The sequence below is a fragment of the Theropithecus gelada genome, chromosome 9 (assembly GCF_003255815.1).
Source record: "Theropithecus gelada isolate Dixy chromosome 9, Tgel_1.0, whole genome shotgun sequence".
Classification (NCBI taxonomy): Eukaryota; Metazoa; Chordata; class Mammalia; order Primates; family Cercopithecidae; genus Theropithecus; species Theropithecus gelada.
The window spans coordinates 100535240-100549549 of NC_037677.1; the positions used below are offsets into that span (position 1 = coordinate 100535240).

The 14310-nt window shown below is 40.8% G+C and overlaps 1 protein-coding gene across 1 annotated transcript in view; it reads right to left on the reverse strand.

Moving 5' to 3' along the window:
* The window catches only part of STN1 (STN1, CST complex subunit), a 35860-nt gene that overhangs the window by 19835 nt on the left and 1715 nt on the right, over positions 1-14310 (reverse strand). The window contains exons 3-4 of the mRNA XM_025397726.1: positions 8295-8390; positions 3014-3079 (exon numbers count right to left, since the gene is read on the reverse strand). Coding sequence (XP_025253511.1) covers positions 3014-3079; positions 8295-8390 — 162 coding nt within the window. The remainder of the gene's footprint in view (positions 1-3013; positions 3080-8294; positions 8391-14310) is intronic.

Genomic DNA, 14310 nt, shown 5'->3' on the forward strand with positions numbered 1-14310 from the left:
AATGTGCAGAGGCATTAATTTTCCTTGAACACACCTACTATACCCAGGGAAACAGCAACGTAGGGAGCACAGAGAACTCTGTGCATTCAGTAAGTGATAGGTAGGAACCTGGATGCAATCAGCATTACTGCTGCTCAGATCTTACTGGGTTTCTTCAAAAAATTCCCAACTGCTACTTTTTCAAAAGGCTGTCCCATCTGCATCCCTATCCCCAGGTCCTCTTCTACTTAGGCTGAATTTTAAAGGTATTTATACATCTCATTGCCATTATGCAGACATTATAGGTGATAGTAAATGCTTCACGTAGCACCACTGAAATGATCGGACTGATGGTTGTCCTGAGAACAAGAGGCCCACCTTTCACTTAAAGGGTGAGCCAAATTGCCGAAAGGAGGTTCAAGCTGTGTAATTTAATGAATATAATGAGAAGACTGGAGCCCGACAGAACTTCACTTTCAGCGTCTATTCCATCATGAAAGAGAAATCCCCTTTAACATTCTAATACTCAGGGCCAGGAAATCTTAACTTTGCTCATAGGCCAAGTCCAAACGGTACATTCAATGTGACATTTATAGGAGCTAATATTATATTCTTTCACTTTAATGGACTGGAACATGATTTTGACTCAGACTAAATTTTGTTTAAAAAATTAGTCTTTGCTGGCCACCTGCCAATGGAAAGCTTTTAAACTAAGGGCAATTAAATAAAAAGGAGAGAATGGGCTAGTTGGGAACAATTTAAAGACGATGAGAATCATTTTTAGGTTTTCTCCTTTTCTCCTTGTACTCTTACCTTCTCGTTATATTTGCAAAGCAATCTTAAATTAAGGCTACCCACTGTGATTGTTCATTCATTTATCTACTTACTGATATTTTTAAAATCTGACTCTCAGTATTAATAGCCATTTTGTTGATCTAAAAAATTACTACGTATAAGAATTATATATTCCTGATGATGCTATTTCTTTAAAAAGAGTTAATTTTGAAAACTGAAACAATGACTAAAACAGGGGTCTCCAAACTATAGCCCATGAACCAAATCCATCGACAGCCTGTTTTTAAAAATAAAGTTTTATTGGAACACAGCCTGCCCATCTGCTTATGTACTGCCTGTGGTTACTTTCCGCTATAATGGCAGCATTGAATAGTAGAGACACACAGATCATAGGGTGCACAAAGCAGAAAATATGGCCCTTTACAGAAAAACTTCGCTGACTCTCCATCTAGAACAAGTACGCATATTCAAACTACACCTTCTGACTGAAGATTGTGACAACAACCAAAAATCTGCAAATGATTTTAATACTGCTACAGTTTGATAAAAACAAGTTTGAATGTTTTTGTCCCCTCAAAATCTCATGTGTTAGAAATTTCACCCCTAATGCAACAGTGTTGGAAGATGGGGTCCAACAGGAGGTGTTTAGGTTATGAGAGCTCTACTCTCATGAATGAAGACCACTATAAAATGGGTTTGCAGAAGTGGTTCTCATTCTCGTGCTCTTCTGCCATGTGAGGAACAGTTCTCCTCCCTCTGGAGGATGCAGCATTCAAGGCTGCATCTTGGAGGGGGGACCTGGACCTTACCAGACACCAAAACTTTGATCTTGGAATTTCTGACCTTCAGAATTATGAGAAATAAATTTCTTTCTTTATAAAATCACCCAGTCTCAGGTATTCTGTAACAGCAGCACAAAACAGATTAAGAAAAACACCTCAGACATACATAAAAATCCAGATACCTGATTGTCTCACAGGTTTATTTCTTGCCTATCAGATATCTGCCTAAAAACATGTGGTCTCCCTTAAATCTACCTACAAACCTTCCTCACCAAAGCAATGCCATTGATTTAGATGTTCCCAAATTAGGGATTAGAATTCCAAAGTTACATGAAACTGACGGCCAAATTCTAAATGTAAATACATCAGAAAATTAAGCAAATGAGCATTCCATTGATCGGTACAAAGTACAAAGCTGAGATTCTGACACATTACGGCAAAAAAGAAGAAATGACCCCAAGCATTAGATATTCTTATCATATATAATGCAAGTAGACAGATACTAGATGCTAGATATTAGAGCAGACAGTGTTTACTGAATAACCCCACTGTGTATGGCACTATACTGTATATGTTGTAAAACACAGAAAAAACAAGCTTCCAGTTTTCGTAGCTTCTCTAGAACCAAAAACCATCACCAATATTGCATGATATTCTTTCATATTATGAACTTAACTTTAAAAAGTATCTAAAAATTGGGCCAGGTGTGGTGGCTCAAGCCTGTAATCCTAGCACTTTGGGAGGCTGTGGCAGGAGGATCACTTGTGTCCAGGAGTTTGAGACCAGCCCTGGCAACATAGTGAGAACCTGTCTTTAAAAAAAAAAAAAAAAAAAAAAGTATCTAAAAATTATGAAAATATATTCAAGCAACACCAAATGTTTCAGTTATAGTCAATGTGTTCACTATACAATTTTAAAGTTCTTTTAATTTATATTACTTACTGGATAACTTCCAAAGGAATCCTATCTTACCTTCTCAGTCTTAGAATTCCTGGTATTTGTTTGAACACAGAGATTTCAAGAAATCTGGACCATGGCAGCACAGAAGTTAGTGGCAACCATGTGAGAGAAACAGTCATCAAAATGTTCTTTGGTCAAGTGATATGGCTGGGACAAGGGGAATCAGACTTGGCTAGCAATTAGGCTAAGACGCCTTGACTTATGTAATAACGGGCATGGTAAAAATGAACTGCTGAAACTCCCTGTAACCTACTCACATTCCTGTAGGCTTAGGAAGAAGTGAGCACCAAAGAGATGGGAGAAAGAAAAGCAAGTGGCTTTCCTATGGCACCAGTTTTCAGAGCAGCCAAAGCTCTGGGTATAGTGCTTCAGGTAGATCAGTGTAACTCACCAGCAGATAAATGTGAAAATTTAGTCCTGTCGCTGTTTTGATGAACTACGTTGAGTAAAATCCATTAGTTAGGTGAAAAGTAAAGGAATGTGGCAAATAAAATTACCTGACACAGACTCAGTATTCAACTTTTTCCAGCAGATGCAGTTTATAACTCCAGTGCTGTCATCCACTGCAAGAGAAAAGTAAAAGGGTAGAAGAGAGATTTGGGCAAGGCTGGTGAATTAGCATACTGTCATTGCATTCAGCCATACTGAAAGATGACCTCTTTCAATAGCCTGGAGAAGCAAATCCCTTATCAAACTCTCCTTCCACTTTTGAAACAACCTCTCACTGTATATGAGTATAAACTGCTTGTCTGCACAACTCAATGTAATACACAAGCCCAATGGGATATGGTCAGCATTTCACTTATCCTACCTCAAGGTACTAATGATTAGTACCCTCAAGGGTACCCTCATGATGCTTGTCTACACCTCTGTACTAAAAATGGTGGCCTTGGGAAGTTAAGTGCAAAAACTGAATGACTGCTCACATACAAAATCAGCCTTTCTCTCCCACCCTGAAACAAGAGAGCATCGTGTGGTTTGTGGTTAGAGGCACACGCACTTAGGGTGCAGCCTTCTGTCACAGTCTCTTTGCTAGCGTGCTGACTTACCAAGACAAAGCGTTCCAAGTCATTTGGCCTGGGTTTCTCTTTGTGAAAGATCTTTTGCCCAGTCCTCACCACTGCAGGGGATGTAAGGAAAGCCAAGCACATCACAGAAGGGTACCATTTTATTTTCATAATAGAAAATAATTATATCCTGGCCACAAAAACAGTACTAGTCTGGCTTATGTTATTCCTGGTTTATCTAATTTTTGCAAAAAATCAAACAATTCCCATTGCAGTTATATTTACAACTATAGAGGAATTTGGAGATGTTTGCTAGGAAATAACAGGCATTTCTCTTTGCTTAATTTCTGACAAACTCAAACAGAGGTTGCTAAGCATGGGGTCAGTGGGTCTCATAATTAAAAAAAAAAAAAAATCATCAACTAGACTGTTGTAAAAGCACACATAATCCTGAAGAAATCTAAGGCAAAATTTTTTACTGCTGGCCTAAATCCATGCTGAAGAAAAAGCCAAAAAGAGTACTTCCTATACTAAAATAAATCCTAGATGGGTTTCATTTCATTAAATACAAAAGAGGTAAACTTAAGATGAGAAGAAGATATGGGTGAATACCTTTAACCCCGGGTTTATAGTGGGTGAGGAGAGACTTCTTTAAGCAGACTCTTAAAATCAGAACTCATTAAAGAAGTCTGATAAGTCTGACCGCCTAAAAACTAATACTGGATAGCAATATTCTAAATGATAGGGTCAATGATTTAATATAGGAAGAGCTCATAGGCTGGACATGGTAGATCATGCCTATAATGCCAGCACTTTGGGAAGCCAAGGCAGGAGGATCACTTGAGCCCAGGAGTTTGAGACTGGCCTGGGCAACACAGCGAGACTCCATCTCTACCAAAAAAAAAATTAAAAATTAGCCAGGCATGGTGGTATGTGCCTGTAGTCCCAGCTACTTGGGAGGCTGAGGGGGGAGAATTGCTTGAGCCCAGGAGTTTAAGGCTGCAGTGAGCCATGATCATGCCATTGCACTCCAGCCTGGGCAACAGAATGAAACCCTGTTTCAAAAAATAAAAAATAAATAAAGAGCTCATATAAACTAATAAGAAAAAGATCAAGATCACAAGAGAAAAAGTGGCAAAGAAAAGAATATGTGATTCATGGAAGATCTATAAATGGCCAATAAAAACACGTCACTATGCTAAGTTCACTAGTTACCACTAAAAAAAGCAAGTATAAATAATTTATCAACAATGAAATTGACAAATATTAAAAATATTGATACCGTCATATGTTGATAGTGGGAGTATAAATTAGTAACAAATTTCTAAAATTTAAATCTTAACGAGCAAGTTTGGAAACATGCATCGGATTGTGAAATGTAAGCCAGGTGCGGTGGCACATGCCTGCTACTCGGGATGCTGAGGCAGGATTGCGTGAGTCCAAGAGTTTCAGGCTGCAGTGTGCTACGATTGTGCCGGTGATAGCCACTGCACTCCAGCCTGGGCAACACTGTGAGACCCTGCCTCTCAAAGTTGTTTTTAAATGTACATATCCTTTGACTTAACAATTACTTCCAGATAAAACAAAAATAAGTACACAGATACACACATCTTATGTAAGGCTGTTCACTGTAGTATTCTTTACAATACTGACACCTGGAAATACCTAAATGTTTATAAATATGGTTAAAAAAATTCCAATGACGTACTATATGAGAATAAAAAGATATACATGGCTCATTGTAAAACAGAAATATATAATCCAATTTATGTGCAACATTAAACAGTGTATTTTCACAGAAATGATTTTAAGACATTAAATACTAACAGCAGTTTCTCTTGGAGTGTGGGGAAGGAACCCCACATTCAATGTATACGTTGACTGTTAAGCCTAATTTCAGAAACACTGAGAAAGAAACATGCACAATAGTACTAAGGAAACAGGCATTTCTATATTTCTTTGATACTGGGAACATGTTTAGAATGAGGAAGGATGTTCACCCAAACACTGACATTGTTTTGCCTGATTTATAGTGTTTCACATGATTTTTATATACTTCATTAAAATTGTCTCTAGTTTGAAATTTTATTTTATAATGAGGAAGCACCATTTTAAGAATCCAAAAAATGAATAAGGACATTTTGCGTTAAAAAAATGCATGACACTTCCAGGCACACCACTTCTCTGCAGTTGAAAACTTGATTTATAATAGAAAGCTAAAAAAAAAAAAAAAAATTAGCAGGCGAGGAGCAGTGGCTCATGCCTGTAATCTCAGCACTTTGGGAGGCTGAGGTGGGCAGATCACTTGAGGCCAGGAGTTCGAGACAAGCCTGGCCAACATGGTGAAACCACGTCTCCACTAAAAATACAAAACTTAGCTGGGCATGGTGGTAAGCACCTGTAGTCCCAGCTACTTGGAAGGCTGAGGCAGGAGAATCACTTGAATCCGGGAGGAGGGGGTTGCAGTGAGCCAAGATCACACCACTGCACTCCAGCCTGGACCACAAAAAAAAAAAAAAAAAAAAAAAAATTAGCACATGAACATTTGTCCTAGAGAATGTGAGGTTATTCTGTTCTTGACTGTAGCCTTCCAACATTCTAGGTCTAAGCTTGAGTTGCTTCAAGTGTTCTGTGCACTCTGGGCACTGTCACCAATCCCTGGACTAACCAGGTTTGTGATCTCTCCCAGCAGACCGAGTGCCTTGGTGCCCAGAGGTCTGGCTGCTGGAATGCCCCTGAATGGAGGCACCCTTGCAGTGCTGCACAACGTACTCCACAGCTACACAGCACCGCCTGGGCCACTGGCCTTTTGTTTCAGCTGCAGGATGAGTCAGTGTGAGCAGGAAGCACCCCCAGCACAGGCCTGCGGTGAGTCAAGGGAAGCAGAACCCAGAACAGCAGGGAGTGGCCACCTGGCAGGTGGCCCAAAAGCCATGTTCTGCCTGAGGACAGCAAGGAGAGGGGCAGCTCTCCACAAGAATTAAAGTTGCAAAAGCCTCTCTACTCTCAATAATTTCAGCAGTCAGATGCTTTTTATTTTCCCGAAGCCCACAGATATGTCATGCTCCTCAGACACTCACTCAGAGGGAAATGCTTACTGGAGAAGAGGCAATCATAGTGCCTTAATCTTTTTATAATGGGAAAAGGGGTTAAGTGAAGCTCCTTTAGGCGCAGGCTTAATATCTAGCCTGGTTCTAGGGCCAGGATTTTAAAGTCCTCAAACAGCCTCATTTATTTGATCTGAAAAACAGAAAACCAAAAATCAAATGCAGTTATTTATTTATTTATTTTTTGGTGGGTGGGGGATGGAAGAAAGAAAGAGGAGAGAAAAATCAAACTGAGTTATATGGAGACCACTGAACACACTGGAGTCAGTAAACAGAATGGACCCACAAATCTCCATCAGTGGAATCTTGAGCAAGTTACGAAGCCTTAGTTTTCTCATCTACAAAATGAGTACCTGTACTTTCTATTTCAAAAGACTAGGGGTAGAATAATACGAAATCATGCATATAAAAGTGCTTTGCAAATTGAAAGATGCTATTATTTCACCGTTGGCATTTGCAGAGGAAGCACTCTACTATACTACAGTGTACTGCCCACAGCTGGATACACTGTAGGAACTTAGTAAATATTTGTTGAGTTGTCTGGAGAAAAACAAGACCAGTATCTTTGGCAAAATAAAGCAGAGAAGAGATTCAGTTTGGGAATGTCTGACAAGGTGATCCTTTTCAGAATTAAAAACAAAAAAATTATACATATATATACACACACACACACACATATATGCTGGGAAAAAGCAGAAAAAATGAGAGCTTTTATTTTTCACATTATTTTATTAAAAGCACAAAATAATACTCTTCAGGAAAATGAGTACATGTAAAGAAATGTAATGAGATTGTATCTACAAATTATCAATCATGCAGGGACTGCCAATGAAATGCTCTTGGTCACAAAGTTCAACTGCCTTCTATCTTTCCTCAAGAAGAGTAAGAATACAAATCCAAGGCATAGCACAAAAAGTGACAACGTCAATTTCAGCAAAGGTATGGAATTTAAAGTTAAGTTTTCCACAAAATATCTAGCTTGGGCTCTTGACTACAGAGAAGCTTGGAGTTGTACAAGGCAATATCTTAAACGCTTAAAAATCAACTCAATGAAAAAATAAGGACCCATTACACTAAAATCACAAGTGAGCAATTCTCTAGTGTCCATAATATAGAAACGCTTTATTAAGCTTCTGTCATCATGAGGGAAAATAAACTTTCTGATAATGGATATTTATCCCTTTGAGTATCAAAAGGCTTTTTGTTAACTGTTCTAGATATAAAGATTTTAAAATTATTTTTCACACCTTCCTGTGTTGTTAAAGAATCTACTTTAACATTAATCTGGTCGTTGCTTTTTAAAGTGATCCACATAACCATATATTGCCACCCTTTGCTATTTACAGATATACCCTTGGGCATCAGGTACCCGCCCCCCTGCGCCCTGTCCATCGGTGCTCCTAGGGGGCTGTATTTTAATTCTTCCACGTCCTAGTGTCTCAGCAGCTGTCACCTCACTGAATTCATCAGTATCATTCCTATCCATTGCCTCATTTTATTCTTAGCCCATGTCTGGGGCTATAAGGGGTACCCCATAGAGAAAGTACATGCCCTTAGTGAGGGTCCCCAGCTACTCTAAACGGCTGGGGCTGCTAAAATCCAACTTTCAGCCCAGAAGGGTCAGCCTTCTACATCAACTTCATTTCAGACACAATTGTTCTTACCTCCATAACTGTAGAAAGCATCTCTTTCTCTCACTCCAACGACGGTTCCCAAGACATCTACCTGTTTTATTGGATGTCTATTGTACAAAAATACACCTAAAATTTAAAAAAAGCAAAGTCAACATAATGTACGATCACATTTTCTGCTTCATTAAATGTTAACTTGTAGGGGGCAAGGGGTGTAAAAAAAAATCAATGCCATGCTGTTTGCTGAAATTCTAGACTTAAGAATCAGTCCTTGACAAATGACAATGCCCCAAGAAATTCCAATGTCTTTTCCTCACAGGTCCTAAGTAGAAAGCTTGACATTAAAGCTTGTACTAGTGCAGACGGGAGAAAACCAGTGCTGTCCAACTAGATTTGGTGAATACACCTCTGTGCAGAATGCTCACAAGGGGCCTGAAAACAGTCATTATAGTGGGGGACCAAACACAGGACTATATTTGAAGCAACTAGAAGAAGGAAAGCGAGAGGAAACCATGAGAAAGGCTTCTTTTTTTTTTTTAAACAAGTGCTTTTCTAAGAAATCAGCTGCCATTTCTTTGAACTGGCAATAGCATTTTTTTTTAAAAAAAGACAGTAAGTAGATTACAAAACACTACCCTTTGGGGCCAGGTTACAACTCCAAAACTTCTCTTTTTATAGCTCTGTTTTCAAAACCTAGGCTACAGATGGCGGCAGGCAACTTCCTGCCAGCGGAGAAAGCTGAGAGGGAACCTACCCCCTGATACCCAGAGGCTTTCTTCTGGCGTGGGGCCAGGACACAGAGGGGCTGCTCAGAGCAGGGAGTCCCTGATGGTCCCAGGGCTGTCCAGGCTCCTGCAGGGTTTCCCTTCTGCCTGTCCCTCAATAACCTGACCCGAGCTCCTTGCTTCACCTTAAGCTGCGTGCACTGTGTTCCTGTCACCTGCAACTAAAGAGTCCTGTCCAATCTCTTTTCCTGCCTCTTCCCCCCACCCCCATGATGGCTAAATTCTTTACTTTCAGAAACAGGTTATAAACTTTTATGTGGTGATGTCCTTTTCCTTTTTTTAAATTAGACATGGGCATCTCACTTTGTTGCCCAGGCTGGTCTTGAACTCCTGGCCTCAAGCGATCCTCCTGCCTTGGTGTCTCAAAGTGCTGGGAGCCACCACACTCGGTCAAGTCCTTTTTAAAATAAATACATGAATTCTAAACTAAGAAACAATGATCACCTCAGGCATTTGGCCATTCTTCTCCTCACCATGAAGCCTAGTCACAGCCTCTATTCTCTCCATTCATGGGGGGACCTGTGGCCTGAATCCCGATGCCCCTTAGAACGCCCAGACTGGCCTCTGCTGATGGTTGTTTCTCTTGTAGACAAAGGGACTGAGGAAAAGTCCAAAGAATGGACAAAGAGCCTCTAAGCCTCAGTTACAGAGAGATACTAGGGGAGTGAGATGTGGTTTTAAGAAACAAGAGGTGGCAAATTTAGCCACAAGCCAGACCCCCTCCCTCCACAGAGGCATGCTTCTAAAGATAACCTTTCAGCTCAACCTTGCAGGCATGAGCTGAAGTGGCAGGAACAAGGAGGGAAGGAGCCTGGGTCACTGTGTCACCCCCAAAAGAGAGTCACCCCCATGCAGGAAAACTTGAATTGAATGGAGACAAAGTGGTTCCACTGAAAATCCATGTTTTTGCTTGTGATTTTTTTAAAGATTGGGTCTCAGTCTGTTGCGCGAGTGGCATAATCACAGCCTACTGCAGTCTCAACTCCTGGTCTCAAGCAGGAGCCCAACTAATTTTTAAACATTTTTATGGAGGTGGGGGTCTCTCTCTGTTGCCCATGCTGGACTCAAACTCTCGGCCTCCCAAAGCACTAGAATTACAGGTGTGAGCCACTGCACCACGGCCATAAAATTCTAAGATGTAGCCAGTTCCAACCGGCTTCTCCCAAGTTTTCACAATTGAAACCTAGTCTTTTCCATAACACCACTGATGAGATCTTCAGTCCTCTGCCCCTGCCTGCCTGCACTGACCAAATGCAAAAGGACAGGGAGCCTGCAGAGAAGGGAGATCCCTGTGTCCTGTGTAGTCAACAGCAGGCTTCCTTATGGCAGAAGCAAACTTTAAACCAGGAAAATGAACCTCACCCAGGGATGCCAACTCTACTGCCATACACCCCACCACTCTGCCTTGGAATGCCTGTGTGCAGAGCAGGGCTGAGGCATGGTGCTGCTTTGGTGGTCTAGGTTTGCTGCAGGGCCAGGTGGCCTGAGCTCCAGGCTGATCTCTGGCTGCACTCAGCCCTTTCTGCCTCCCCAAATGCTCTGTATCACTATTTGTACACTGAGCAGAGTAAAGTTAGAGAGAACTGTTTTATAGAACAGGGCTGGCCTCTCCCTTCCCTGGTCTATGTGATGATCTATCCTGGCTGCCAAGTACTTGTTTGTATTAGAGACAGACACTCCACAGGGTTTGTTGTGGCCCACAGCACATAGGCAATCACAGGCAGAAAGCAGAGCCCTTTGGACCCACAGAGGGCCAGCTGTCCGCCACCAAAATGTCTTTCCAATTGGTTGAGAAGCAGCAGGATGCTCTGCTGGTGATGTCTGAAAGTCCCAGGATTCTTTGGGTCTCCAAGGAGATCCTAGCATGTACCACTGTCGTGGTTTTAATAAAGAGCAAAAACACTTTCAGATGGGGAAAAGAGTGGAACAAAAGGTATTCTTCCTGGGTTGAAGTCTATGGGAAAGGCATTGAGAAGACTGGGCTAACGGCACAAGCCAATGAAGTCCTCAAGTCACCTCTGATGGAGGCCAGTCATCCAATGCTACAAACTTTGTGTGTGGCAACACTTAATAAAAATCTGAACAGGTCTTCACTTGTGGACACAGTAGACTTTCTTGAAAAAGGACAGAAAAGTGGGTCCTGTGAATTTTCACCTCACAGACTGACAACAATGACTTGCCTTTAAGGACAGACACGGTCACTCAAGATGAAGATGCGACAAAATCTTTCCAGTTCCAAGTGGCTGATGCAAAAAAAAAAAAAAAATCTTAAAAGCATCACAGAACAATGGAGAAAAAGATTAGAAGAATTTGACAGACAGTTTGAATTTTAAAACTCAGAGAAAAGCAACTGAGGAGGAAATACACTGCTTAGAAAGAAGAAACTTCTTCAAGTATATAGAAACATGAACTACACGTATCAGATGCACAGCATCTACAAGAAGACGACTGAAGACATGGAAAAAAGAATTAGAGAGCCATTTTCTTCTATCAAAGCAATCTTCTATAAGAAGAGAGCTCAAGAAAATTGGACGGCTGCTCTGTCAACTGAGAGAAAGCTCAATGAACTAAGAAAAGAAAACAGTAACAAATACTAGATAACAGAGTTTATGTTCCAGCCTTTCCCAAGTGGCTCTTGTGTTCCTGCTGTTCCACATGCAGCCCACGGAGGTCTAAAAGCATCAGAGGATCTCCTGGATCATCAGGCCCCCAAGAAGGAGGAGGGTCGAGCTATAAGGGTTCAGGGATCTAGGGTCACATGCAGGTTGATTCAGATTTCAAGCAGCCAACCCTGAACGTCTGCAACCACAGCAAGACATTTGACTGTTTTCTCTTTTTAAAAGTACTTTTGATTGCTCTCTTTTTAGTTTAATTGCTGTTATTTAATTGATGCTATGTTATTTATGTTTGACAGCGTTAAAACACCTAAGATAATCTTTTTCAACCAGATTTAATATAATTCTTACAGATATATTATTTCCACTTCATTGTACCCACTAGAATAGGATAAGTATTATATGCCGATTTAAATAAACAAGTCACTATTATTTAATCCATCATTAAAGTCTGACACAGATAGAGATATTTAAAACAATAAATATGACTTCTGTATGTTATCAGCTATTATTAAAAATACACTTTTTTTTTTAGACAGGGTCTTGCTCTATTGCCCAGGCTGGAAGGCAGTGGTACAATCACAGCTTACTGTAGCTTTGGTACTGCTTTTCAAAAATTAGACACGAGGTCTCACTTTGTTGCCCAGGCTGGTCTTGAACTCTGGGCTCAAGTGATCCTCCCGCCTTGGCCTCCCAAAGTGCTGGGATTACAGGCATGAGCCACTGTACCTGGGCTACTTTTTTTTAATGCCAAAACAAAAAACAAAAAAAATCCACAAATCTAAATACCACCACAATCAAATTTCACAGTATTTTTCTTAGTTTAACACTAAATTCAAATTTTGGGGAGCTGACATTTCGCAATCATTTTGCAATACAATTCTGATGGTAACTACTCAAAGTTAGGTTAAATTTCACAGGTGAAGGGCACAGTCCCCCACAATACTGCCCTCACTTAAGTTATGAGTCCCAAATTTTGTGAGGGTCCTCAGGATATCTGTACTTCTGACCAACTGGTTATAAATTTGGGGGTCCCCAATACTCCCTCAGGTTTGATAATTCGCTTGAATGACTCACAGGCCTCAGAAAGGTGCTATACTTATGATTATAGTTTTATCCATGAAGGATACAAATCAGGGCCAGCCAAACGAAGAAATGCCCAGGGCAGGGTCTGGGAGGGCACAAACACAAAGCTTCTGTGTCCTCGACACATCACCTCCTGATACACCAACACGTGATTATCAGCTAGGGAAGCTCATCTGACCCTCAGTGTCCAGAGTTTTTACTGAGGTCTCATAAGGTAGGCACAATTAACTGAATTACTGACCACATAACTGAACTCAATCTCCAGCCCCACTCCCCTCCTAAAGAGTCAGACTGATATGATCTGGCTCAAAACCCCAACTCTCTAATCAAACAGCTGGTCTTTTGGGCATAGACAGCCCCCATCCCAAACTATCTAGGGATCCAGCATGAACCACCTGATTCGCATAAATTCAAGTGTGGTTAGAGAGGCCATGATGAATAATGATGATGCTCCTGTCACTCAGGAAACTATAATAATTTAGATGTTACCCTTCAGGAACCAACAGCAAAGGTCAGCGAAATTCTTTATCATACAACACATTCATTTCATATTTTATCATTTTTGGGGTTTGTCTTTGTTATTTTGTTTAAGATATTCTTTGCTGTTTAAACAATCCTAAATTTCACGTAGTCAAAAGTTTTGTCTTTATAGTAAATGAAACCAGACACAACAAAACAAAAACCTAGGAGTGGAATTCTGCACCCCCCAGAACACTATGGTATGGTCTAAAGCAGTGGTCCCCAACCTTTCTGACACCGGTTTTGTAGAAGACAATTTTTCCGAGGATGGGGGTTGGGGGAACGATTTGGGGATGAAACTGTTCCACCTCAGATCATGAGGCATTAGATTCTCCTAAGGAGTGCGCAACTAGATCTCTCACACGTGCACTTCACAATAAGGTTTGCCCTCCTGTAAGAATGTCATGCCGCTGCTGATGTGACAGGATGTGGGGCTCAGGTAGTAATGCTCACTGGCCAACCACTCACTTCCTGCTGTGCGGCCCAGTTCCTAACTGGCCATGTACCAGTAATGGTCTGTGGCCCCACGGGTTGGGCACCCCAGGTCTAAAAGTATCCACTCTGTCAGTTGATATCTGCTTTAACCATAAGGTTTCATTTTTAAAACACCTTGGAAACATTCTCACCAGTGATAAATCAAAGATTACTGGTTCTGTTTTGTTGGTTTGTTTTCAATACATCATAAAGTCTTTTGCCTACAGGGAGAGTTAAGCCCGTCACGTCCTTGGTACCTGTTTTCTCACCTGCAGAAGATCATTAAGCAAGGAAGCCTAGAATTTGGTGTGAATTAATTTCTTCCTGAAGAGATGAGCTATGAAGAATACTAGACTGGAAAATGGAAAACTGTGGAGGAGGCTGGCTGCCTTCCAAGGGAAAAAAACAGACCATTTCCAACAATAATTAGGAAATAAAGGCGTGGCGAAAAATCTGTACAAAAGTCATTAGCATAAGGTCATCCAAATATATTTGTACATTTAACTGGAAACAAACAAAACCTTATCTCATTAAAACTGTGGATGCTTGAGATTCTTGACTACTTCTAAC